The sequence below is a fragment of the Podarcis gaigeae genome, assembly GCF_964106915.1.
Source record: "Podarcis gaigeae genome assembly, chromosome: 1".
Taxonomy (NCBI): Eukaryota; Metazoa; Chordata; class Lepidosauria; order Squamata; family Lacertidae; genus Podarcis; species Podarcis gaigeae.
Genome location: NC_139678.1, coordinates 113915252 through 113941033, shown reverse-complemented (window position 1 = coordinate 113941033; position 25782 = coordinate 113915252). Strand labels below are relative to the sequence as shown.

The window sequence follows — 25782 nt, the reverse complement described above, 5'->3', positions numbered from 1 at the left end:
TCACCATAATACAAACAAACCACTAAACAGTCATGGATTTCATCGTGCTTTGGGATCTTATTTAAGTTCAAGCAGTGGTGATTCTCCCTCAGGGCAAGTAAGAAGAGCTCTGCTGAATCTGACCAAAGGGCTTCAAGGTCTAACATACCAGCCCAGTGTTTTGTGGGTTAGTTGGAATGGTTTTTCATTGTTGTTTTTTTAACCAAACAAACTGAAATATATTGTTGTATATGTTACTTAAAAAATAATAATTTTACAATTATTTTTTTCTGCATACAAACCTCCAGCGCATTTTCAAAAAAATCAGAAGTCAGCTCCAAAAGGGCCTTGCGCTTCTCCAGGACAATAACAAGAGAATCCCATGCATCTCCCATGGTTTCTGCCATAGCATCATACACCTGGCTTTTATCTTTGGCTTCAGCTGCAGTCTTGTCCGCTTCACGTAACAGGTCCCAGACTTGTTCTTCCAAAGGCTGAGAAGGGAAGGACAGAGAATATGAACCGATCAGAAATTAAATTCTTAAAACACCATGGACGGCACCCCGTTTCATTGTATGTGCAAGTCTTGTTGTCAACAGAGCTCAAAATTGCACCAGTAAATTTTATTTGTTGGTTTTTCCAAGAATGTAAACCTGCTTATACCTGGTCTGAAAGCTCCTGGGAGGAAGGCTTAGGCACCCAGACCTGGGGTAGCAATAGGAGGCCTGATGTGCTCTTTCCACTCACCTAACCTCAGTAGGAAGGGCACCCACTGAGGAACAGGTGGCCCTTGATATACCCTCTAGATCAGGCTTCCTCAACCTTGGCCCTCCATATGTTTTTGGCCTACATCTCCCATGATCCCTAGCTAGCAGGACCAGTGGTCGGGGATGCTGGGAATTGTAGTCTCAAAACACCTGGAGGGCCGAGGTTGAGGAAGCCTGCTCTAGATCTCAATAGGGTTGTTTTCTTTACCTGGGAAACAATTCAATGAAATGTAATAGAGAGATTGGAGTCAATGGGACTTGTTAATCATGGACAAGTTTCATTTCAGTGCTTTCAATGGGACTTGGTTATAATTACATTTTGTAAGATTCTGGCGCGAGTGAACCAGAACACCACTATTATTATTATTTTTAAAGGTGGCATGTCTCATTACCATATTTATAAGTTGCAGTATATTAGAAAACATGCACCTCTTTTTTGTGGAAGGTTCCCACAGTGGTGTAGCATGGGTTGCTAGTGTCCAGGGCAAGTAAAGTATTGCGCCCCCCAACTGGTGTCTCCATGTGACGCTGTGGAGCAGTGGCAGGACATGTGTGCGCATCTCCTCCGACTGGGGTGCCGCTGCCACCGCGAGTCTCGCTGTTTGCTAGCCTCCCCTCCCAGCGGGGGTCACCACACAGCCGAGGGGTGACAGGGTCCGTCCTCTCCTGGCTACTGCTTGGCATGCTGCTCAGGTAAGGCAGGAAGGGAAGCACCTTCAATTGGATTGGCAGCTGCAGAGATGAACCCCTAAAAAAAATTGTGCCCAGGCCAATCACACCGGTAACACCCCCCCCCCCCCATGCTAGGCCCCTGGACTGCCACAAGTAAGCAATTGCTTTGTCTGTTGCGGGAAGTGACTCAGAAATTCAATAAACTAAGCCAAACTAGACAGAGAAACCAGTAGGAGAACACTTCAGTCTCCCAGGACATTCTATACAAGATCTCAAAGTAGCTGCCTTATTACAAAATAATTTCAGAAACAGACTGGAAAGAGAAGTTACTGAATTGCAACTTATTACCAAACTTAAAACCATGGCGAGACCTGGTCTGAATTAGAGACATTGGATTCTTATCTCATTATACATGATAAAGCTATTTTTAGCCATCTCACCCCTTGCTGTTTCCTATAAGACCAATTGCAGTCATTAACAGTTGACAACAAACAGTCTCTTGTCTTTGTCACAAGAAGGTCTCCAAGTGACTTACACTGAAGAACATCTACATCTAAAATCTGTATCATATGCTCAGAATGGTTAAAGATACAGAAGCTCTGTCCTCCTTTGCATTTGTTGTTGTTGTTTAGTCATTTAGTCATGTCTGACTCTTTGTGACCCCCATGGACCAGAGCACGCCAGGCACTCCTGTCTTCCACTGCCTCCCGCAGTTCGGTCAAACTCATGCTGGTAGCTTCGAGAACACTGTCCAACCATCTCGTCCTCTGTCGTCCCCTTCTCCTTGTGCCCTCCATCTTTCCCAACATCAGGGTCTTTTCCATTTAGTTACAGTAATACCTGCAACAGTGAAAGGTGTTAGGGAACACCCTCTAATTTATTCATTGTTCAAATTAAAGTAGTCTGTAAGTTTGCCTCTGAACAAGTCCTTTCACTTTCTGTTCTTTTACTGTCTTTGCTATAAAGAGTAACAAATGCTGCATGTTCTATTCATTTTAAAATCTTCAGAGTGTCTTCCAGAGACCTGATTTATGTTTGGCTATTTTCATCTGGAGTCTTTATCGTGACAATGGATGAATGGAGTGCCAATTTCTGCTGTTACATTTGGTGCTGCTATCAGTAAGAATGTATAATGAAATGAGGAACCTGTAATAAGCAAATTAAAGTCCAGGATAACTCATTCTCCTGATACAGACTGTAATCAGAACCGAAGATAGGAAAATCTGAAATTCTCCTGATAGAGGCTGAGCTGAGAATAGGAAATAATAGAACACTAATTCATCATTGCGCTAAACTCAGAATCATAATCTCCCGGTTTCTCCCAAGACACCACCCACCGTTATCCTCTGTGTCGGTGATGGGTTGCATCTGAATAGGCTGTTAATCTGCCCTCAAAAGAAAAGCTTTTGAGAAACACATTTCAGAAAATAATGGAACTATTATTCCTTAATTAAAAAGAGAGATTAATAGTTGTCGGGGGGGGGGGAAATGAAGAAAGGGTCACTAATTAATAATTAGCATTTGAAATAGGAATCATGCGTAAACAAAAACAAGTAAATACAGAGTTCTGTGAAGCTGCTACAAAGATTTCCTCTGAATATTGTTATCTGTGGGGCATTAAAATGTACTGGAAACAAAACGTATATTCTTAGCGTTAGTTTGACCAAACTGCAGGAGGCAGTGGACGACAGGAGTGCCTGGCGTGCTCTGGTCCATGGGGTCACAAAGAGTCGGACACGACTAAACAACTAAACAACAACAAGCGTTAGGGGTTTCTCTGGTAACTTTTTTGGATAACAGAAGCATCTGTTTCATGGGTGCTTCACTTGTCCTTTGGATCTCATGATGAGGACTAAGCCTTGCCTCCCCATCAGATCTTGGGGATGAGTGGTGGTGGGATGAAGATATTGAAGATTTACATGAGCACTGGTGACCACAATCCGCAGTTCTAGAAAAAGAGGTGCCAAACTCGCCACGAATGCCTCCCTCATTCTCTTATAATGGCAATGGCGCCCAACTAAGAGGTGCCAGAACTGAGTTCTTCAGCAGTGTCTAGGCAACACGATGACCATGTACATACACAATAGGCAATCTTTTATAGAATTCCTTCAAACCATAACAAGTCCAAAATGAAATCTTTAGTCTCAAAGTCTCTGAAAATATTTAAATGAAGCGAGGTACCAGACTTTGAACAACGAAAGACAAGCTGTGAAGCTTTGTGTATTCAGCAAATATAATGTCCAACACTAAACAGTGATTCCAGATATTGACTACTGTTTCGTAGAATTCTTCATCAGCGTGGTGGGAGGATATAAAATTGCTTCATAAACTCATCTTATTTCGAATGAATGTATGTAAATGAAAATATCAAATGCTGTGGAACAGTGCTCAGGTAATAATGTAGTCACTGCTACTGAGTTCTGGCAAGTTCCGGCTGAAAAAAAGCCCTGACTATGCCAAAGACCACCAAGGGTTTAATAAAACTCCAACCCTGAGTTTGCTCCCTTGACTGCTGCTTCTCGTCACCATTTTCTTCCTCCTTGCCTTCAATTGCCCACATTGGCTGTGGCAACTCCCATGTTTCTGCCATTTACTTATTGCAGAAAAATAAAGGGAAACAAAAATATTCCACTAAGGACTGAGCATATGCATTGGCCATGGAATGGCGGCTGCCAAGAGCAGGCTTCCTCAAAGTCGGCCCTCCAGGTGTTTTGAGACTACAATTCCCTGCATCCCTGACCACTGTCTTGCTAGCTAGGGATCATGGGAGTTGTGTGCTGAGGTCCCCAAAACATCCCTAACCCAATAACTCACACATCACACATAATTTTTGTTTAAGGTTTTTGGCATAATTTTGGCCACAACTTTATTATCATACAAATTGTGAGTGGTTGCTTAGGCATTGGTTATGACTAGCTATCCCCCCCGCCTTGGGGGATAGCACTGACTCCCGGATTCCAGCGTGAGTCAGTGTGGAGGAACAAGAACAGGGCAACTGGGGCTGAGACACAGACCCTTCAGTTCCTCCCCGCTTGCTCCTTGGGGTCTTACGCGGCCCGCACCCGATTCCAGGGGTTTGGACAAGGGGATGGTAAGCCCCAGAATTCCTTTAACGGAATTCCCAAGCAGCAGCAGCATTGGAGGGGTAGGCACAGCCAATCCATACCCCTCCACCAACCAATTAACCAATGCCTAACCGCCAACCTTACAAGTTGTGACGATTTGCTACGCAGTAGGCAAAACCCAATTGGCACACACTAATCAGCCAAGAGGTAAATTCCTACCAGGCCCCCGCACCAATGCGAACGACCCCATGACAGGCATAGCAAGGTCAAAGCGAAGCCCCATCAAGGGAGGGCGGGCGGGTGATCCGGTGTCCACAGCGAAAGAGAAAGGAACAAGCTGTGGACCCAGAATAAATAACCTCTGATCCCACCCCTAAATTGGCAACATCAAATTTAGCCCAGTAACAACAGTTAACCAATCAGACCCAATTCCCTTGCAACAGCCTGGCTGGCAACTAAGGATGTTTTCCTGGCCCCATCCGCAACACGTGCTCTCTCTTTAATGAGAACACGCTTTGTAGGCCAAAAACATCTGGAGGGCCGAGTTTGAGGAAGCCTGGCCAAGAGGAACCAAAGAAAGTCAGGAGGAAGGAGGGGAAGAGTGTTCCCAGCTGATTCCAGCTTGCTGAAGGGATTTGCTTATGGGTTCGTGCACTTCCAGGCAGTGCCAACTTTTAGAATCATTCATAGAGTGAAGTCACTCAGGGAGAACTGGGTGTATCATATTGCCTAACCGAATGAGCTGTGATCGAATCAAAGGCCTTTGGCGGGCCATTCTAATCCAGCTTCATGTCCAGCACCTTCTGGTTGTAATGCAGAAATAACAGCACTGGCCAACCTTACAGGGCTGCTTTGAGGATTACTGTGATAATGTAATCAAAGCACTTTGTACATGGGAAAGCACTGCATAAGTTACAGTGATGACTGTATTGATTATTGTTGTTTGGTGCATTCATGTAGTTAGTAAAGGGACCCTTGACCATTAGGTCCAGTCATGGCCGACTCTGGGGTTACGGCGCTCATCTCGCTTTATTAGCCAAGGGAGCTGGCGAACCAGAGCAGCGCACGGAAACGCCGTTTACCTACCCACCGGAGCGGTTCCTATTTATCTACTTGCACTTTGACGTGCTTTTGAACTGCTAGGTTGGCAGGAGCAGGGACCGAACAACGGGAGCTCACCCCGTCGCGGGGATTCGAACCACCGACCTTCTGATCAGCAAGTCCTAGGTTCTGTGGTTTAACCCACAGTGCCACCCGCATCCCCTTTCATGTAGTTATTTTATTTAAAATTCAGGTGCTGCCAAGATTTTCTACGAACCAGATTAGGGGAGGGAGAGATGGGATCATGAACATGCCAGAGAAAAGAAGGGTCCTTCTATTTGACCTACAATAGCAGGCTGCTTCCTGTCTTGTTCAGCAACCCAGGACCAGAGACTCCTAAATGTTCTATATCAGTTGCTGTATTTCTCCCCAGTGGGATATTTTTATTTCTTAATATTTATCTAATATCATTTTAAATTTTATTTAATTAATATTGTATATCTTAATATTTATTTCTATTATCCATAAAGAGAACTATCTTCTCACACTGCCAGAAGGACTGATGACTTTATTATCAGAGATATTTTAAAAGAGAGGGGAGTTCCCATTACAAGGGCCTTTGTATCTCTGTTATCATTTCCTAGTTGAGGAATTAGAAAAGAATGTACTTTATTATTACAGAACCTTCACAGGTAGCTCCAGTGAATGAATGAATGAATGAATTTGCTTGCTTGCGTCAAGTAGAGAAGGGCCATAATGTGTGGTAGATAACACATTGGTTCGAAAATGTTTGTCCTCCAAAAAGTAAATTTCCATGGAATGAAAAGGCTGCTGAATGATACAGAATACCTAATCAAAAACAAAGTCCTGTGCATTCAGAAGTAAGCTCCAGCAAGTTCAAAGGAACTTACTCTCCCAGGTAAGTGGGACTGAAGGCTTAATATTTCTATTAAAAACACTGAACATTTGTACTCCAGTCCTTCTTGGTCTGGTCCTTACTGGAGCAGAACAAAGTCCATTTTGTTCAGCATTCTGTTTCTAACTTTGAAAAGCCAGAGACATAAGAATGCAAAATAAAAACACAAAATACATAATAAAGCAAACGAAAGTAAAGCAAAACAATAAACTCCTTCCAGCAGATACATTTCAAAGGCCATAAAATGTTAATCAGCCCAACGCCTGATTGAAGAGAAACATTTTGCCTGGTGCCTAAAAATATGTAATGAAGGTGCCCGGTGAGGCTTCTTGGGAAGAGCTTTCCACAGATGGGGAGCCACTGAAGAAAAGTCCCCGTTCTCATGTTGCCACCCTCCAGACCACTCATGGGGGAGACCTTTGCAGGCCACAAAGGTGATGGCCTTTCCCTGTTGTTTGTCCCCAGTGCTTGATATTAAGAGATATACTGCTTCTGTAAATGTACCGTATATACTCGAGTATAAGCCGACCCGAATATAAGCTGAGGCACCTAATTTTAGCACAAAAAACTGGGAAAACGTATTGACTCAAGTATAAGCCGGTTCACCACACCACAAACTTGGTGGTGGCGGCAGCGGCGGAGGAAGAACAAGCAGCCCAAAAGGGCTGCTTTCAGGCTGCTCGTTCCTCCACTGCCACTGGCAGCGGCAAAGGCAGAGGAGGAGGGAGGAGCAGCCCAAAAGGACCCTCACTCAAGTATAAGCCAAGGGGGGCTTTTTCAGCATAAAAAATGTGCTGAAAAAGTTGGCTTATACTCAAGTATATACGGTAAGTTACATTTAGCTATCATAGTTAGTAGGCATTGACAAACATAACTTCTATGATCTTATGCAATCGTTTATTTAAGACCATCCAAGCCACTGCCCATAAACATTTTTGTAGCAGCGAATTTCACGTTTAATTGTGGCATCTGTTAAGGCAATTATTTATAAATACTTGGCCAGGTCTACCAGAGAGTCATAGAAAACTTGGTATAGATTGCCAGCAAAGGATGGCAGAAAAACAAAGACCGTGCGTGGGTTACATATCCATCAATCACCAGATAGAGGGCCCCCTTTAAAAAGCACCCATGAAGCTTGGTCCTAAATGGATCAATGAAGTATTGTCTGACTACTGAGTACCATTAGACTCCAGCCACGTTATGAAAGTGGCCTGTGTATATTTCGGTTTTAGGCATTCCTCATCAAACAATAAAAAATACAGATTCACCATAATAAAAAGTAGTCTAGGCTATCCATTCCGCATTGACAATGGTTGTTATATTATGCTGGTAAAATCAGCGTTTAAGCTCCCAATGTGCTATTTCTTTCTGATGCTGCTAATTATGCTAATAAATTTGTTTCTAAGCTTCTGGCATGCTGAATCTCAATGAGCAATTTGTTTTTTAATTGGAAGCTATTTGCCAATAGGTAAATGGGCGCGCTTGGCCATTATGCTCTCCTCTTGTTGGGCAGAACAGCCTATGAATTCAATAAATATATTTCAAGTCAGCCAATTCGTTTCCAATGCCAGCTGTTCCTCTTACCATTCATTACGTTTCGCGCACAGAGCAAAGTCTATCGCTGACATTTATGTGGTTTTGAAACAGGACCTAGGTATTGATTCACCCAGAAAAAAAAAGGATCTTGGAGCCATAGCTAGCTTGTCCACAAGAGGATTTTAAAGGCCATTCTCTGTAAGAGATGGAAGCATTTGTTACCGTGTATATTCGCTCAAGGGCAGGCTCTAGACACATTTCAGACTAGTACAAATGGAAAGGGCGCTGTAAATACTTTTACAGGCTGTTGCTCGATATTCCATGTCTCCGCAATTTGCTCTCCAGTGCAACAAGCAGGTCTATTAAGGGGGGGGGACCAGTTGTGAGAAAGAGAGAGCAAGACAGAACATTTGATTGAATCACTAAGTTCCCAAGATATTGCCCATGATCCTGTTGCTTCAATTTATACAAATACAGTGGTACCTCAGGTTACAGACGCTTCAGGTTACAGACTCCGCTTACCCAGAAATAGTACCTCGGGTTAAGAACTTTGCTTCAGGATGAGAACAGAAATTGTGCTCCGGCGGCGCGGCAGAAGCAGGAGGCCCCATTAGCTAAAGTGGTGCTTCAGGTTAAGAACAGTTTCAGGTTAAGAATGGACCTCCAGAACAAATTAAGTTCTTAACCCGAGGTACCACTTCATCCAGGGGCATGTCCTGTGCATCTTTTGGCAAATCAATCCCTGTATATGTGTAGACCAGGAGTAGGCTACCTAAGGCCCGGGGGCCAGATCCAGCCCAATCGCCTTCTCAATCTGGCCCACAGACGGTCCAGGAATCAGCATGTTTTTACATGAGTAGAATGTGTCCTCTTATTTAAAATGCATCTCTGGGTTATTTGTGGGGCCTGCCTGGTGTTTTTACATGAGTATAATGTGTGCTTTTATTTAAAATGCATCTCTGGGTTATTTGTGGGGCATAGGAATTCGTTCATTTCTTCCCTTCAAAATACAGTCTGGCCCCCCACATGTTCTGAGGGATGGTGGACCGGCCCACGGCTGAAAAAGGTTGCTGACCCCTGGTGTAGACCCTCCAAGTGTCCGTATTTTCCAGGTTTAGTCTTTGATTTACAGAAGCCGTCCTGGTTTCAGATTTGATCCCAGAAGGTCCCACTTTTCCTTAGGATGTCCCGATTTCCATCAGAAAAATGTTGGAGGGTATGGTAGGTCATCCCTATTTTCATCGGGAAAATGTTGGAGGGTTAATAGGGTTGCCATATTTTGAAGAGAGAGAAACTAGGACACATTTGCCAAGTGCTACTTTTAACTATAGATTGCTTTGACAACTCTACTCATGAAAAAGAGGGCATGTCCTGGAAAAAGAGGACATATGGCAACTTTAGATGACATCTGAAGGTAGCCCTGTATAAGGAAGTTTTTTTAAAAATGTTTAATGTTTCATTATGATTTTATATATGTTGGCGGCTGCTCAGAGTGGCTGGGGCAACCCAGGCTGGATTCTAGACACATCAAAGGAGTGTTTCAGGCACTGCAAACTTTGTGTGAGAAATCGGGTTAGCAAAAAACGTAACTCCACAGCACCATCTGGTGTCACAGTGTTAGAATGCATAAACAATGCATATAAAGTGTTTTGTCCTTTGCCAGTGTAGCTGAGTCCCCAGTCAGATGGGCGAGGTATAAATAATATAATTTTAATATTATGGAATAGGACGCCCCTGTTTTCATTGGAGAAATGTTGGAGGGTATGATATATGTGCAAAGTACAAAGTCTCTGGAAATCATGAGAATTCATGCAAGCTTTGAACAGTCAGTTATTTTTCACTGCATTGTGCTTATTATTCCTTAAAGGGGGTATGAGCAATTTGTTTTGAGAATGGAGGTATTATGCGATGTGTATATCACTCCCGAGAAAGACATCACAAAAATATATTGGCTGCCGTTTCTTTCTGGAAGACTGCGCAAAACCTTTTACATATGTCTGCTTGTGTTATTGTTTTAAAGGAAAATCTATCCTGTGATCTCTGTGACTGCCATGAGGCCTAATCTCTTTATATAATATTTTTGTAAGGAAAATTGTTATGAATGGCCCCTCAGTCCTACCTGTGAGAACAAAAACAACTCAAAAAGGACTGGGGGGGGGGGGACTGGCTTTCCAATGGAAATATTCTGTGGAGGGCCTCTGTACTGTCCCTGCTTTCTATCTCTTTCCTTCAGACTGTTCCTTCCCCATCATGACACCTCCTCCCCCATTAGGTTTTCCACACACTCAACCCTGGAAAACATTTCTCTAGCATACATGTGCCAGTGACCACTGATAGGGCCTGGACTGCAATTGCTTAAAATATCTTTACAGTACAGAAGGCCATCAGGGGTCACATTGCACAGCGATAACATAAGCTCCATCACAAGGTCACTTGGAAGTTATCCTAAGAGATCATTTTCCAGGTTCACTGTCTGATGCTGCAAGCCATTTTGTTATGGCTTGTACCACAAGAATTTAGTTTGCAAGCTGTGTGAAAACTCATTATCCTGGGCAAGCCAACTTAGTATGCAATATTGTAGTGTGAGCACAGCACAGTCTGGCACACGGTTAGGATTCCTTAAGCCTATTTATTTCACGTGAGTCCAAATTTAGGCCAAAATTGCATATGACACAACACCAACCTCCTTGCTGCCTCTCAGTCTCCCTTTCCCTCCCAGAAAAAAACAGCGACCCACCTGGTGGGAAGTAAGCATAGCGGCTCCAGCCCATCTTGTAAGCCGCTTCTGCTAGAAATACATAACTCAAGAGCAAATATGTTCAGAATGCATATTTAAACACACATTCAGATCTGGAAATGGAGTGGAATGGCCCTGTGAGTGAACCAATGTGAAAGTGGCATGGATCTGAAATAGGCTGGTTTTGGTATCCTTACATTTGGCACACCTAAGCACAGTAGATAGTTGCACTGTCACAGAGAGTACATTTTATGTTATAACGGACAGCTATCTACTATATTTGAGGGCTGCTGCACAGTAAGGTATATGCAGATTAAAAGTCTGCACTTTTCACCATCCAGCATATTTGATGTTTTATTGTGTTTTTAATATTGGGAGCTACCCAGAGTGGCTGGGAAAACCCAGCCAGATGGGCAGGGTGTAAATTATTATTATCATTGGATAGAGCAGTGCCTATGACTGCCAGGGTGCCCATGAGTACCTGTTATGGCACCTGTGAAATACCTCAGTAAATATCCCCTCAAAAATACACCGTTCACAAGAGACTGTTTGCTTCTCTTGCTTTGTTCTTGTTTACAATCAGCTCAGCCTCTTCAGTATTGGACGTGCCCCCTTAAACGTGCCCACTGGGTGCCACAATTTGATGTCCGCTCTCTCTGTTGTCCGGAACGGAGGAGAGGTGCAAAGAGCAGGAGGGGAGAAGCATGCCTTCACCATTTTGTGGTCCTCTCTCTTTTTCCTGCTCTTTCAGATGCAGCAGACGCTTCGTGTTACGCCAGTGCCCGCGGCAGCCATTTTGTGGCATGTGCCCAAGAGCCCAAAACGTTTGGCAACCGCTGAGCTAGAGGTTTACAGCCAAACACCATCACTAAGTAAAAATTACTCAGACTCCCCGGAATATATTTGAGACCTATATGGACGTGAGGGAATAAAATAATGTTATCTTAACATAATGGACACTTTCACTTCTGTAATGGGGGTGGGGTGGGGAGACAGTGTTCTGTCAATTCTGTCACAACACAATGAATAAAGTGGAAGATGAACACCCCCGCCTGGAAATGCTAGGGACTGTACTTTGATATAGAATCACAGAATTGTAGAATTGGAAGGGACCCTGAGGGTCATCTAGTCCAACCCCCTGCAATGCAGGGTATGTGTGAACTATGGCCCCTTCTCTGTTAAATGTGTATGTAATATATAGTCTCCGTGTTACATGCCTTTAGACCAGCAGAAACTTTTTTCCCCCAGTGACCACTTGAAAACTATAAGTGGTCTTGCTGGACCACCTAATAATCTGCCCCTCCTTTAATACTAGCCTCATGGTCAAAACCTGTGCCGTATTACAAAAATCATGGGCCTTAAGCCTGGCTGCCAAGAAAGGTTAAAAAGGTGTGTGGGAGAAGGAAGAGAATGATTAAATGTATCAGCATTATATTATGAATATTATAGGCTCTAGGCCAGCGTTTTGCTAGGCTGGTCAAAATGGCTTAATCTTCCTTGTCAAGGGGGAAAAAAATCAACTGTGGGGCCCAGTATAGATATTTTCAACTGTTCTTTCCACAGTCCACCTGAAAGGATTACCAGAGGTCCACAGACTTTGAGCTGAGAACCTCTGCTACAGACGGTTCTCTTTCCATGCAAAAAAACCCACAATAGTATATGCTACATTACAATATTGTCTGATATTGCTTCAAACCATATAATCATATAACCATATAATCATTTGCTTTTCTTGCATTTGCCAAGATTCTTTGAAACAACTGAACCTTAACTGCACTTAATTCTCCTTTCTGCTTTGGGCTGCTTTCCAGAAGAGTGGCATTATGTTGTTATTAACGTTTCCCGAACTGCTACTACAGCTACAGAGTACTAAAGATATTAAAACAAAACCCATTATTTTTATTTTATTGTGTAAATCCTCCCTAAAAAGGTTAGTAAAGGAAGTTTTATTGAGTTGCAAGCTGAACTCTGAGAAACGCTTCCTTATGGCGATCACTGATTCTGCATACTGAAATAATATACTGAAATACAGTACAACTATATGAGAGACATAGGGAACAGATGCTGCGTAATTAATGTTTCTGTGCAGAAAGGGTGCTTGCAGTAGTGAAAATTAAGCATGTCTCTTGTTGCTTTCCCGAATCTAATTCGGAGTCCGTAGCTTCTCATGCTGATACATCTGTTTTAAATAAGGGATAAGATATCTAGTGGCTGAGATGTGGGGCCAATATCTGTATGCCACATCAAGCTTATTGCATCATTCACACTATCCATTTGCACACATGCTCGGCAGAGTGCTCTCTCATGTCATCCCTCTGCTAAATTCCTCTCCTAACTGAGCCCAGAGCAGTTTAAGTCTACCTATACACCCCCCCACACAGACTTTCCCTGGGAGTCAGTCCCCACTGGACTCAGCAGGACTTACTTCTGAGAAGACATGCAATACGGTTGAGCTGTAAGCATTGCATTTATTTTAATAGGAAACTGCTCCTGCCGCAGAAGTATATAATGCCTGCATTTCATTATGGAAGCAGAAACAAGATGCACTTCTGCAAGTCTGGCTTGGGTAAGTGTTAAGTTGTGGGCAAACATATCAGACGCCACAGCGATTCTTCCAAAGCAGTTCTTTATTTGTAAGCTGGAACAGAACTGAACTGAGGAGCTCAGTCGGCCTGCTTATATAGAACTCCACTAGAATGCAACAGTAACCATTTTCTGTACCTAGCCAATCACTGAACGTCACTTTTGATCCTTCATTTGCATACAAACTATCCAATCACTGAACGTCACTTTCAATCCTTCATTTGCATAACTATCTACAGTATCCCCCTGCTGGCCCAGGGTGAGAACTTCAGTACATAACAGTAAGGTTGCCCTATTTCAAAGCTCGAAATTCCGGACACAAAAAATTGTTGAGCCTGGACACTATTTCCAACAGACGAATCCTGGACATGTCCGGGAAATCCTGGATGTACGGCAGCCCTAGGCTTTGGGGTGCATTGTGCATGAAACCCTGAAAAAAAATTTTATTATTATTTATTAAATTTGTACAACGCACTTCACCCGCAGATCTCAGGGTGGCTCGCAACATAAAAACGCAATATAAAAAACGCAAAATGCATAGTAAAAATAAGAACAACAAAAAATCAATAATCCCCCCCCCCCATGCACAACACATTAAAAAGGGCCCAGATTGGGCCCTTTCAGGATGCTGACCAGCTTAAGATCCAGTGGGATGGGTGCATGACTGGCTCCGCTCTGGCCCTGTTCCACCCCATTGCGCTGTCTTACACTGACTACCATTGGTGGTCGCCTGGCAACAGCTAGGGCAGCAAAGTCCGGCACAGAAGGGTGGAAGGAAGCCTCCACCACAGCCTAGCCTGTCCTCCCCACTCCTCTGGCAGCATGGATTGAGGGACAAGATTGTTCTGCTTATATTGGTCATTTCTGGGTAAGAGAGCTGGTCCACTGTCTGTGCCATCATGCCCCTGAGTACCAGTCGCCAGAAACTACAGGAGGGGAGAATGTTGTTGTTTGAAGGCCTCCCACAGGCATCTGCCAGACCATTGTGAGAACAGTATGGTTTACCAGATAGGACATTGGCCTGGTCCAGAAGGTTCATCTTATGTTCTTATGAAGTTAACAGCAGAAACAAAATCAGGAGCGATGGTTTCCTTTACAGCAATCTCTTTGTGAAATGAAACGTTCTTACATAACCTGACAATAAAGGTCATTCTTATAACTGTAAGAGCCCTTCATCTTGCTGACGAAAACATCCCATAACGGGGGGGGGGGGGGGGGAGAGAGAGAGACTTTCAGCTTTAGTGGCACTGTAATATATGGAAATAACCTTTAGCACCAAGCTTAACAGACAATATACCCAGAGCCAAAAAGTTCATTTAAAAGAAATAAAGGTGACAACTCAAAGGTTAGAGCTACTGAGAGGCCAAATATTCCTTTTTTCAAAAGGCAACAATTCAAAATTAAAAATGCCTAAGAGAAATATTTTCCTGTTTTGTTTCCCCCTTGAATATTTGCATATAAATTACCGTTTTGCAATTTTGTTTCAACAAATGGAGCAAATAAAGTAATTAAGAGCTATCAACGTTCATCTCAAAGAATGAATACCAAATTTTATGTCTGTCTGTCTCTTTCTCTCTCTTTCTTTCTTTCTTTCTTTCTTTCTTTCTTTCTTTCTAGAAAAGGTAGCCCTGCATAGTTCCAGTTCTCCAGTACATTTCACTGTGACCTTTATTATGACAAAGAACAGGACTTTGGCAAGCGATCAAGAATGTACGGTTGCGTCCACATGGATCTTCCAAAGCTTGGTCCAGATTAATCACAGAGCAGGAAGTACAACAAACAGCTTTCAAAGAACACCTTGGCGATGGCTGGCATGGTTCTAGTATTAAAGGTACATGTTTCGTATCAATGCACCTGTAAAGTATTCTTACAGGGGACAAGATCATCATAAGTTTCTATTTCTCAGAACTGCCTGTGTCTGTTACGGCACAAAAGCATTGTGAAATGAAAGAGAAAAGACAGAGAAAGTTACAGCATAATCCTATGCTGTTCAAAGAAGTGAGCACCAGCAAGTCCAATGGGACTTCCTCCCAGGTAAGTGTCTATAACGTTGCAGCTTTAAATTATTCTTAAGCCTGATGGAGCTCATTGGGAGAAGATAGCAACCACTAACTTAAAAGCCATTGATTTCAAAGGGACGAAAGCATAACTCTCTCTGGAGCCTAATGTTTTCCTCTCTCCTGTCACAGCCCAGTTCAAGAATATGAATCTAAGGTGGGCAAGTTACAAAGTAGGACTTTTTTGTATTAAATTCTTCTTACTTTATCTATAAGGGACACGGGTGGCGCTGTGAGTTAAACTACAGAGCCTAGGACTTGCCGATCAGAAAGTTGGCGGTTCGAATCCCCGCGACGGGGTAAGCTCCCGTTCCTCGGTCCCTGCTCCTGCCAACCTAGTAGTTTGAAAGCAAGTCAAAGTGCAAGTAGATAAATAGGTGCCGCTCCAGCGGGAAGGTAAACGGCGTTTCCGTGCACTGCTCTGGATCGCCAGAAGCAGCTTAGTCATGCTGGCCACATGAGCCGGAAGCTGTACGCCGGCTCCCTCGGCCAATAAAGCGAAATGAGTGCTGCAACCCCAGAGTCGTCCACGACTGGACCTAATGGTCTGGGGTTCGTTTACCTTACCTTATCTACAGAAAATGTGGTGTACTACCCAGACAAAATTAAGCACATTGAAACCCCTTACTTCATTCACTGAAATATGATAAATTCGATGAAATTCTGTTTTCAGTGCATCTGTGAAAATCATTCAATTAAGGGGCCCTGGCCTGCAAACCTGGGTGTAAGACTCATTAGCCACAGAGGGACTTACTTCTGAGTAAAGGTGCACAGGTTTGTTCTGCACAAGTGTTTCACTTTAGCTGGGCCGCTGTAGTGGTTATTACTGCAGCATCTGTGCTATGGCTACCGCAGTATTTGTTTGTTTAACTATCTGTCCAGTGTGCCTTACTAAAGAAATATCTAAAAACACTAAAATGAATCAAACTAAAATAGGATAGCATGAAACGACTGAGCATAAAACAAGCTAAGTGGCAGCCAATGAAGCAGTTTTAAAACATTTATCACAAGCTCCAGAAGGACTGCCCAAATAGAATTTTCTTTGTGATTCTCTCTCTCCAAAAGGCATAGAGTCAGCCATACAAATCCCATCAAGGAGTGGAACTCCTTAACATAGCCACATACCTTCCCACATGCTACAAAGGAAAATTGGGACATGGCTGTTTCGGTGCCAGGCTCATATGTGAGCCAAATGACTTGCACGATTGCATGGTCTTCAAAAATAGGGCACCTTTGGGGGCCATGTTCTCATGGGAGCCGAAACAGGACATCCTGGGATCCAATCAGAAGCTGGAATGTCCCGCTTAAAGCAGGACAGTTGAGGGGTATGTAGGAGATCCTCCTATCTCTTCTAATCTAGTTATAGGGAAAGAAGGGATTTAGAGCTAGGTCTTCACGGAGGATCTCAGTGCTTCATGGAAGTTCACATAGGAGAAGCTTAGAGATGGGGGAAGAAATCAATGTGGTTCACATTTAAAGATGAATTTACCTAATTTGCACTTTGAAAAAGCAGTATGTGAATCAAAACACAGCTGTCCATTTGAAATCTTAAAGGTAAAGGTACCCCTGCCCGTACGGGCCAGTCTTGACAGACTCTGGGGTTGTGCGCCCATCTCACTTAAGAGGCCAGGGACCAGCGCTGTCCGGAGACACTTCCGGGTCACGTGGCCAGCGTGACAAAGCTGCATCTGGCGAGCCAGAGCCGCACATGGAAACGCCGTTTACCTTCCCGCTGGTAAGCGGTCCCTATTTATCTACTTGCACCCGGAGCTGCTTTCGAACTGCTAGGTTGGCAGGCGCTGGGACCGAGCAGCGGGAGCGCACCCCGCCGCAGGGATTCGAACCGCCGACCTTTCGATCGGCAAGTCCTAGGCGCTGAGGCTTTAACCCACAGCGCCACACTTTGCCAAATTTTGCAATGCTACTTCTCCAGCAAAGCAATCTGTGAAAAAATGTATATACTGAAGTGTGCATATAAATCCACACAGAAGTGAAAAAAGTGCATTATACTACAGTGGTACCTCGATTTAAGAACAGTCCTGTTTAAAAAGGTTTGACAAAAAAAATTCCTTCCAGTAGCACCTTAAAGACCAACTAAGTCAGTTCTTGGTATGAGCTTTCGTGTGCATGCACACTTCTTCAGATACCTATATTCGTATCTGAAGAAGTGTGCATGCACACGAAAGCTCATACCAAGAACTGACTTAGTTGGTCTTTAAGGTGCTACTGGAAGGATTTTTTTTTGTTTTGACTATGGCAGACCAACACGGCTACCTATCTGTAACTAAAAAGGTTTGGTTTACAAACACCGCAAAACCGGAAATAGTCCCGGTTTGCAAACTTTACCTTGGTCTAAGAACAGAATCCGAACGGTGGAAGGGCACCGATGGCGGGAGACCACATTAGGGAAAGCGCACCTTGGTTTAAGAACGGTTTCGGTTTAAGAACAGACTTACGGAACAGATTAAGTTCGTAAACCGAGGTACCACTGTATAGTATTGTGTTGTTATATATTAAAACTCCTTGTTTTAAAAACTCCTAGGATGAAAGGTGGTATAGACATTTAATTAATTAATAATATTATATACATGAGGAAATTGCTTTGTAAAAATGTGTGTACTGGGGGCGGGGAATCTCATACAAAAAAAATGTGTGTGTTTAGAGAAACCTGCCCTAAAATGGTGACGAATTTTCACAAGGACTACAATCTCAAACTGATGTGGGAATGTGGAGATATGACGCTAAGATTGGAAAAATGGGAAACTGAGAAAAACCAAAATTGGCAGATTTGCTTATCCCTAGAAAAGATGTTCCCCAAGGTAATCAGAACTCAAGGATTTTTTTTAAATATAACATTTTTTATGCTTCTAGTGCTTTTATGCAGAGTACTTTTCTATGGTTAAAATCACACTGATATACAACTAGACTGCTCACACAAATTCCACAAAGATAGGCACAGCAGACAAACCATAATCTTCAAAATCATTGTCTACTTGGCAATGCAAAAGCCTGTCCAACATAAAAAGACCTTCTTTAAACTGGTAGAAGACACCCAGAGAGTGGGCAAGCTTTTCCACAATATTGGTGCAGCCACTGAAAAGGCCCTCTCTCGTAATACTACCAACCATGCCTCCACCCTAGCTTTGACACAGAAGATACTCTGGTTTCTCTTCAGATCTTCCCTTAGCTTTGACACAGAGGAAGGTCCCTCCTTCTGAATTTAGGCATGGGCAGGTTTGTATGGGAGGAGGCGGCCCTTCAGACACCTAAAGCCCAAGCCATTTAGGGCTTAAAAATCATCAACACTTTGAATTGTGCCCAGAAACAAATTGGCAACCAGTGCAGGCTTGCAGGATAGCTCTGATATGGTCCTATGGGCATATACCCACTTGCTTCCATATTCTGGCCCAACTGCAACTTCTGAAGACTACATGTAGAATTCATTGCAACCCAATTCCAGCGTAACTAAGGTATATGTTCCTCTGGTCATTTAGGGCATTAAATGTCACAAGCAGCACTTTGAATGGTGCCTTAGAAACAAACTTGGGAACAAAATTCTCTCAGAGCCAGTGTTGTATGGTTCCATTGGTATTCTTCTAAAAGTGGGTTGCTGGGTTCTGAATGAATTGCAATTTTCAGGCAGGCTTCAAAAGCAGCTCAACATAGAACACATTACAGTAGTTCTTCCTGGGGGGACACCAAGGCCAAGCCACTCCTCAATAGGAGGACAGCAGCCTGGTACACCATCATAAGTTGGTGAAAAGTGCCCTGAACATGGTGCTACCTGGAATCCCAGCAGCTAGACTAAGTGAAAGAACATCTCCAAACCCTGAAGTACAACCCTACAGAGATATGGTGAACCACAAAACCCTAAATTAATCAGGCCACCCACCATTAACATCTTCATTTTTTCTGAGCTGAGCTTTAGTTTGTTTGTCCCCACCCAATCCATCACTGGGTGCTTCCTGACTGTTTGGGGGCAGAATTCAATCGCAGACCAGCAAATTCAGGTTGCACAATTCTCTTTGACTTGGAGGATTGTGCAGCAAACCCACTTCTCCGAAAGATCAGATTTTCATTAAAGACTTCCATTGCCGGAAGGAAGGTGACAAGAAAATGTGCTGGAAAGTGTGGCATAACAATTGATTAACTCTATGTTGTATAACAGGGACGCGGGTGGTGCTGTGGGTTAAACCACAGAGCCTAGGACTTGCCGATCAGAAGGTCGGCGGTTCGAATCCCCGCGATGGGGTGAGCTCCCGTTGCTCGGTCCCTGCTCCCGCCAACCTAGCAGTTCGAAAGCACGTCAAAGTGCAAGTAGATAAATAGGTACTGCTCTGGCGGGAAGGTAAACGGCGTTTCCGTGTGCTGCTCTGGTTTGCCAGAAGCGGCTTAGTCATGCTGGCCACATGACCCGGAAACTGTACCCTGGCTCCCTTGGCCAATAAAGCAAGATGAGCACCGCAACCCCAGAGTCGGTCACGACTGGACCTAATGGTCAGGGATCCCTTTACGTTTTTATGTTGTATAACCAGGGCTTTTTTTGCTTCCAGCCGGAGCTCACTGGAGCTCAACACCAGCACCTCTCAGGTGGGCACCATTGTCACTCTAGGAGAACAAGGGAGAAGTTCATGGTGAGCTCTGGCACCTCTTTTTCTAGAAAAATGGCACTGTGTATAACCTCTCCACAAACAAATCAGAACAAATACTTACTAAATAGCCAGTATTGCCTAATCTTCCTGCAAACAAATCAGAATGAATGCTCCATAAATAGGTTTGGTGGCATTCAGCTAAGTTTGACTCATAGTAAGCCCATTGAAAATAATAATAAGTTAGTAATGTTCATCAATTGCAGGAGGTCCACTCTGAATAAAATCTAGTTGACTATGGCCTGTTCTCTGTTAAACCCATCTGTTAAAGGCCTTCACTGCCTCACCTAGCTCTGTTGAAAATGAGAAATAAAAACGACCGTCCTCAGAATACTGACAGCACCTCAGATCTCCTGCTGTCAATAGATGTTAACTGTCATCAAGCTAATATTCATTCCACTATCTTCACTTACAATCATCAATGTTACCTTCAATTACAGTACAGTTGTACCTTGGATCCTGAACGCCTTGTGAGTCAAATATTTTGGCTCCCAAACTCGGAAGTGAGTGTTCTGGTTTGTGAATGTTCTTTGGAACCTGAACGTCCGACACAACTTCTGCAGCTTCCGATTGGCTGCAGGAGCTTCTTGCAGCCAATCAGAAGCCGCTCTTTGGTTTCCGAACATTCCGACTTCCGGAACGGATTCCGTTCGACTTCCGAGGTACCACTGTACTGTTACCCATCATCAGTATTATTACCTACAATCGTTAATTGGTATTCAAGTAAAAAGGTCATTGAAGCAAAGATACCCAAGTGATTATAGAAAGACTGCATAATTGCAAAACAAAACCGTACTTTGAAGAAGGAAGCAGGTGCCAGGTACTTTGTGATATGAGGTCTGTGGGGCATGCAGACTAAAGCAAGAGGCCTTATCTTCGTTAGCCAGTCTTCACTCTTGAACCTGGAGGTCTGGCCACTTACTGTTTGAAACAGGTTAAAGCAGGGATGGGCAGCTTGTGGCCCTTTAAGCTGTGCTTGGACTCTCAACTCCCATCAGCCCCAGCCAGCATAGGGTAATGGGAGTTGTAGTCTGGCACAGCACACATTTCCTCATCCTTAGTCTCAAGTGTGCTTTAGTTGCCTAAATGCCTCTGGAACTGTTATTGGTGTGGTTCATTCCTATGTACTTCAGTGGACAAGCTGAATGATGTAATTGGTTTATGTATTCATTAATTGATTTGTGAGGCTGGGGGGGGGGGGGCGGGAGAGAGTGGCTTTTAAGGCATAGCTCTCACAAAGCAGGTTACATAACTTTTACTTCCCACAAAAGCATTTGTTGCTAAGCTTCAACTTTTCAGCGGGCGTATAGTTTTCAGTGTGCAGAATATATATTGTTATGGGTTTGAAAGGGATAGGCTGTATGCCTGAGTCCCTTCTAATTCCTGGATCCAGAAAATCTAAGGAGGGACTCAAATTGTTGAAAGAGGCAAGCAAGTTTATTGGTAATGGCCCTCTAGGTATGGGCTATTATGGGTAACAGAAGGTGTGGCTCTGTGCCAGATAGTAAACAGGTGGGCCCCGCTCCCTCAACTCACTGGTAGTTAGAAAGACAAAGGGCAGAGTGGAGAGTTGCATGCGTGAGCTAGAAACAAGAAGCCAGAACGCTGCAGGCTGGGCAGCTGGAAGACAGAACCATGCCTGATTTATTTTGGAATCCAAGGATGTGGCTATGAGTGAAGCAAGACCCTCTTGGGGTATTAATGCTGTGAACCCTTCAAACACAGGTCCAGGTTGTATATATGTGTAAATAAACCATATAACATTAAGATACCACAGTCCCCACTGTCCCTCACTCTGAAGGAACCCCTAGAATCTTGCACCGCTCAGAGATTGGTGTGGTATGCAAAAATATGATATGGGTGACTTCAAGAGGTGGGCAGTCCAATTCATTCCCTGCCACCCTTATTCACTCACCCAATTTTCAGTCAGGAGGGTATAAGGAACAGGTTAAATCCTTACTCCCCTAATGGTGGTCTTTGCTACCTCTTCATTCCAATTGACTTGTCCCAAAGAGGGAGCCTTCAATAGTGTAATTTCCCACTTCCATTCTGAAGTGGTTCAAAGTTTTACCTCATGATTCCCTCCTTGTAATCGCACAGCCCAATTCTGATCTATTTTCCCATGCAAGTGTGTTTCAAGATTACTTCAAAACGTGATTTCTCGTCACGAGTGGCACTGAAATCAGATTTCTCATATGCATTGCACTGAAATGAAAGCATATGTCTCAGAGGGTATGCATTTCTTGAGAATGTCCTTCAATAATATTCTGCCTCCAAGAATGTTCTTTATTCCTCCCTGTACTTTCAGCTACACAACTTACAAATCTTCTTTAACTGATCCTTATTTTAAAACCCTATTCACATCAGTTTATGACATTTAAGCACAACAAAATGATTCTTTTAAACTTTTTAGTACTCCCCCCCCCCCAAAAAGTGTTAAACATTTTTTCCACCAACACTATATGTAGGCTGTGGCAACCATTTATTTTATTTTAAATATCAGCAAAGCTTAATATAGTACAAAAATAATAAACAAATAGCCATGACTTGTATATGTACCAAAATTTAAAATATACTGTTTGAGCCTCTAGTGCATTAAAAAGTAATCTGCACGAAAAACAAATGTCTCTTCCCTCAGAATACCCATGCGGCTCTGTGACGGCTTATCTGATTAATGGTGCTGCCTAGAAAACAGGAGCTATATAAATGCCTTTGTTTACTGTAGAGCCATTAATGACTTATTTCCTTTCCTTTTCCACAAAGATGCTGGCAATTGTGGATAGACAGATAATGACCCACATTTGGGATTCAAAACACTCTTCCACCTACACACGCACCTTCCAGACATCCATGCAATAGAAGATAGACCTCCTTTCATCCTTTTCCTGTTTCCAGCAGTGGATCACTAGACTTACGTTACCTTTCTCACCTGCACTGATTGGTGGGCTCCACTAGGGAACACTGCGACGTTGTGCTTAAGAGTAAGCTCTGGTTCATTCATAGTCATATTGTCTTACGGCTGCCATTACAGTTAGTAGCTACAAGGAATGCTCTTGACAATCCTGAGCTCATCAGCTCCATGCTTGCAGTCAATTCTATGCTTGGCGGTAGTAGCTGCCAGTTGCCAGATTAAGCTTTGGCATGCCACCACAAGAACAACTTTCATTAACATTTGCCATGACACATTGAAGGTTAAATCCTGCATGTGGTTAAATCCTGCATGTCGTAGCAAAGGCATGTGGGAAGCAAGCCATGGGCAAGCCAAGAGCAACTCATGGCTGTCATTATAACTGGGTGTCTTATTACACACAACAAGGATGGAGTCATTTCTTGCTTGCTTTTGTGAGGTCTCTTTTAGCAACCCTTAGGAACTCCCCCACATGGATTGTTTGTGATGAAACGTTCCTACAAAGCACTAAGCGGTCTGAGGACTGGTGCCCAACAGTCATTTACAACTTTCAGAACAAGGCTACAACGGGACCTGTAATAATTCAGAAAGTTCACGTTGCATGTCTTACCTTAAGCTTCACCAGGAGAAGTTCATGATCTTGTAGTAATTTTTTGGTCTCTTCTTGATTGCTGCCGATTTCTAATAAATTTGGTACTGATTCAGCCAGCTGGAGCTGCACCCAATCCCCACACTAAAAACACAAACAGAAACATTATCCTAAGTACAATTTCTCCAGATATTTGTATGATGTGTGTGTGTGCATGATCCAACTCAAAAACTAACGGTCAAGCACTTAGTAAAGTCTAATATTTTGATTTAATCCATGCAATGGCTTGTGAGCTCTAATGAACAAAGTTTTAGGAAAGGAAGCATGCAACATCCTCTCTGCCCCTCAGATATATAGGGCAAGGCCATAGCTCAGTGGTCCAGCATCAGCTGTGCATGCAGAAGGTTCGCTCTCTGACATCTCTAGGTAGCACTGGGAATGTCCCCAGTCTGAAAACCTGGAGAGACTCTGCAGACCAGCCTTTCTCAATCTTTGGTCCCCAAATGTTGTTGGACTATAACTCCCATCATCCTTGAACACTGGTTCAGCTAGCTAGGAATGATGGGAGTTGTAGTTCAACATCATCTGGGGACCCAAGATTGAAAAAGGCTGGATGGACCAATGGTCTGACTCGGTGTACAACTGCTTCCTGTATTCCTATATTGTTGTATTACTTGTGTTGAAAATGGTGCAGTGCTTCAGTGTGAAGCTAAATTGTTCAAGTAAAGATTTTCAATACGACTTTTCAATTTCTGAAGTGGAGATTGACATGTGCAACATAGGGACATTAATTATTTGTCCATGCATTAACATCAGAACAATTCCTTCAAAGAATTCCCTCCGACTAAGTCAAATCAAATGCACTTTGTATATTCTGGATGCAATCTTTAAATAAACAAAGAAAACAAAACCAGAGTCCCGTATTTCAAATCAATACAGTTAGAAATCAATGATGATTGCCCTGGTTATGTTACCAGGCTGTTTGTTTAATTCGTTTTAATTTAAAGTTCTGTTTTCTTCAAATGAAAAATATACACTTTCTTCAAGACTATTTCAGTGATGCTTACTTTATGCACAAAAAATTAGAAATCTCCCCTCTCCCAGCCTTTGCAATGAAAAATAATGCTTCTTGATTGGGATTGTGTGTGCAGCACACTCCCCTGTGTCAACCACTTTGTGCAGAAATCAAAGCTGAAATGATCAGACTTTGAGCTAGTCAATGGTGCTGAGCTATAAGCTCAAGTGTTTAGAGCCCTTAAGCTTACCTTCAATATAGCTATGATGATTTTGCAGTCTCCAGCCTGAACCAGAACCGAACTAACAGTTGTCGTGGAAGGTGGGCCGTCAGAACTGTCATTGCTTGACATGATGCTGTTGTTGTAGTAGCAGCAGAACCGGGCTTCATGCGAAAAGGTTCCGTCTCCGGAGCTGTGTGAATCGGCTGGTCATTCCAAAAGGCAACGAACAGGGGTACTTGGCTTCATTCCTCAAAAGAGCTCAGCTAACACCGATTGCTCTGCCAAAAGGAAAGAACACGAGGTTAAAAATAGACGCCCCCATTGAGTTTATCTTTCTTGAGAGAGGCCGGGGTGGGCGGGGGGGGGGAGAGGTGACACACCCCTAGTTTTGTTGCTTTAAACTGCTGTTGCTGTCTGGCCCCTATAAATATCAGTCTTATAAAATGCCTTGTAAGACTCTGGCATCCTCTGTTTGCTAGTAATGAAGTTCTACACACTCAATAAAAGAAAGAAAAAATAGCTTTCTCCAAGTATTTAATAACTACTGTGCCTCAGGCCTTATCCCTCAGACCAAACAATCATCCAAGTGTGATAAAATCTTCAAACAATGTCCATATATAAGCATAAATATATATCTATTCAGCATGTGTGTGTGTGTGTGTGTGCTTAACTGCATGCTGTGCTGTGTTTTATTTATTTTCTTGCTTTGGAAAAAGGTTATCTGTTTTATCGTTCTGATATAAACTGCACTGGTATTACTCTTAGTAATGCAGAACAGGCAAGAATTAGATTAAATAAGTACATAAATAATAAAACATCACCCTGTCCTGCAATACAGTGGTGCCCCGCAAGACGAACGCCTCGCAAGACGGAAAACCCGCTAGACGAAAGGGTTTTCCGTTTTGGAGGCGCTTCGCAAAACGAATTTCCCTATGGGCTTGCTTCGCAAGACGAAAATGTCTTGCGAGTTCCTGCAGGTTCCCCCCCCTTTTTTCTAAGTAGCTAAGCCGCTTATCAGCTGCTCCGCTAAGCTGATAAGCCGCTA

The 25782-nt window shown here is 43.3% G+C and overlaps 1 protein-coding gene across 6 annotated transcripts in view; it reads right to left on the bottom strand.

Moving 5' to 3' along the window:
* The window catches only part of CCDC141 (coiled-coil domain containing 141), a 114372-nt gene extending 89045 nt beyond the window's left edge, over positions 1–25327 (bottom strand). For 2 of the 6 annotated variants that reach the window (XM_083703710.1, XM_083703714.1), the window contains exons 1-3: positions 24765–25080; positions 23521–23643; positions 282–473 (exon numbers count right to left, since the gene is read on the bottom strand). In XM_083703710.1, coding sequence (XP_083559836.1) covers positions 282–473; positions 23521–23643; positions 24765–24866 — 417 coding nt within the window. In that variant the 5' untranslated portion in view covers positions 24867–25080. Of the gene's footprint in view, positions 1–281; positions 474–23520; positions 23644–24764; positions 25081–25117 lie in introns of those variants that run through there. The other 4 variants (XM_083703713.1, XM_083703715.1, XM_083703711.1 and 1 more) reach the window with 3 other exon arrangements.
* Positions 25328–25782: the final 455 nt, after the last annotated feature.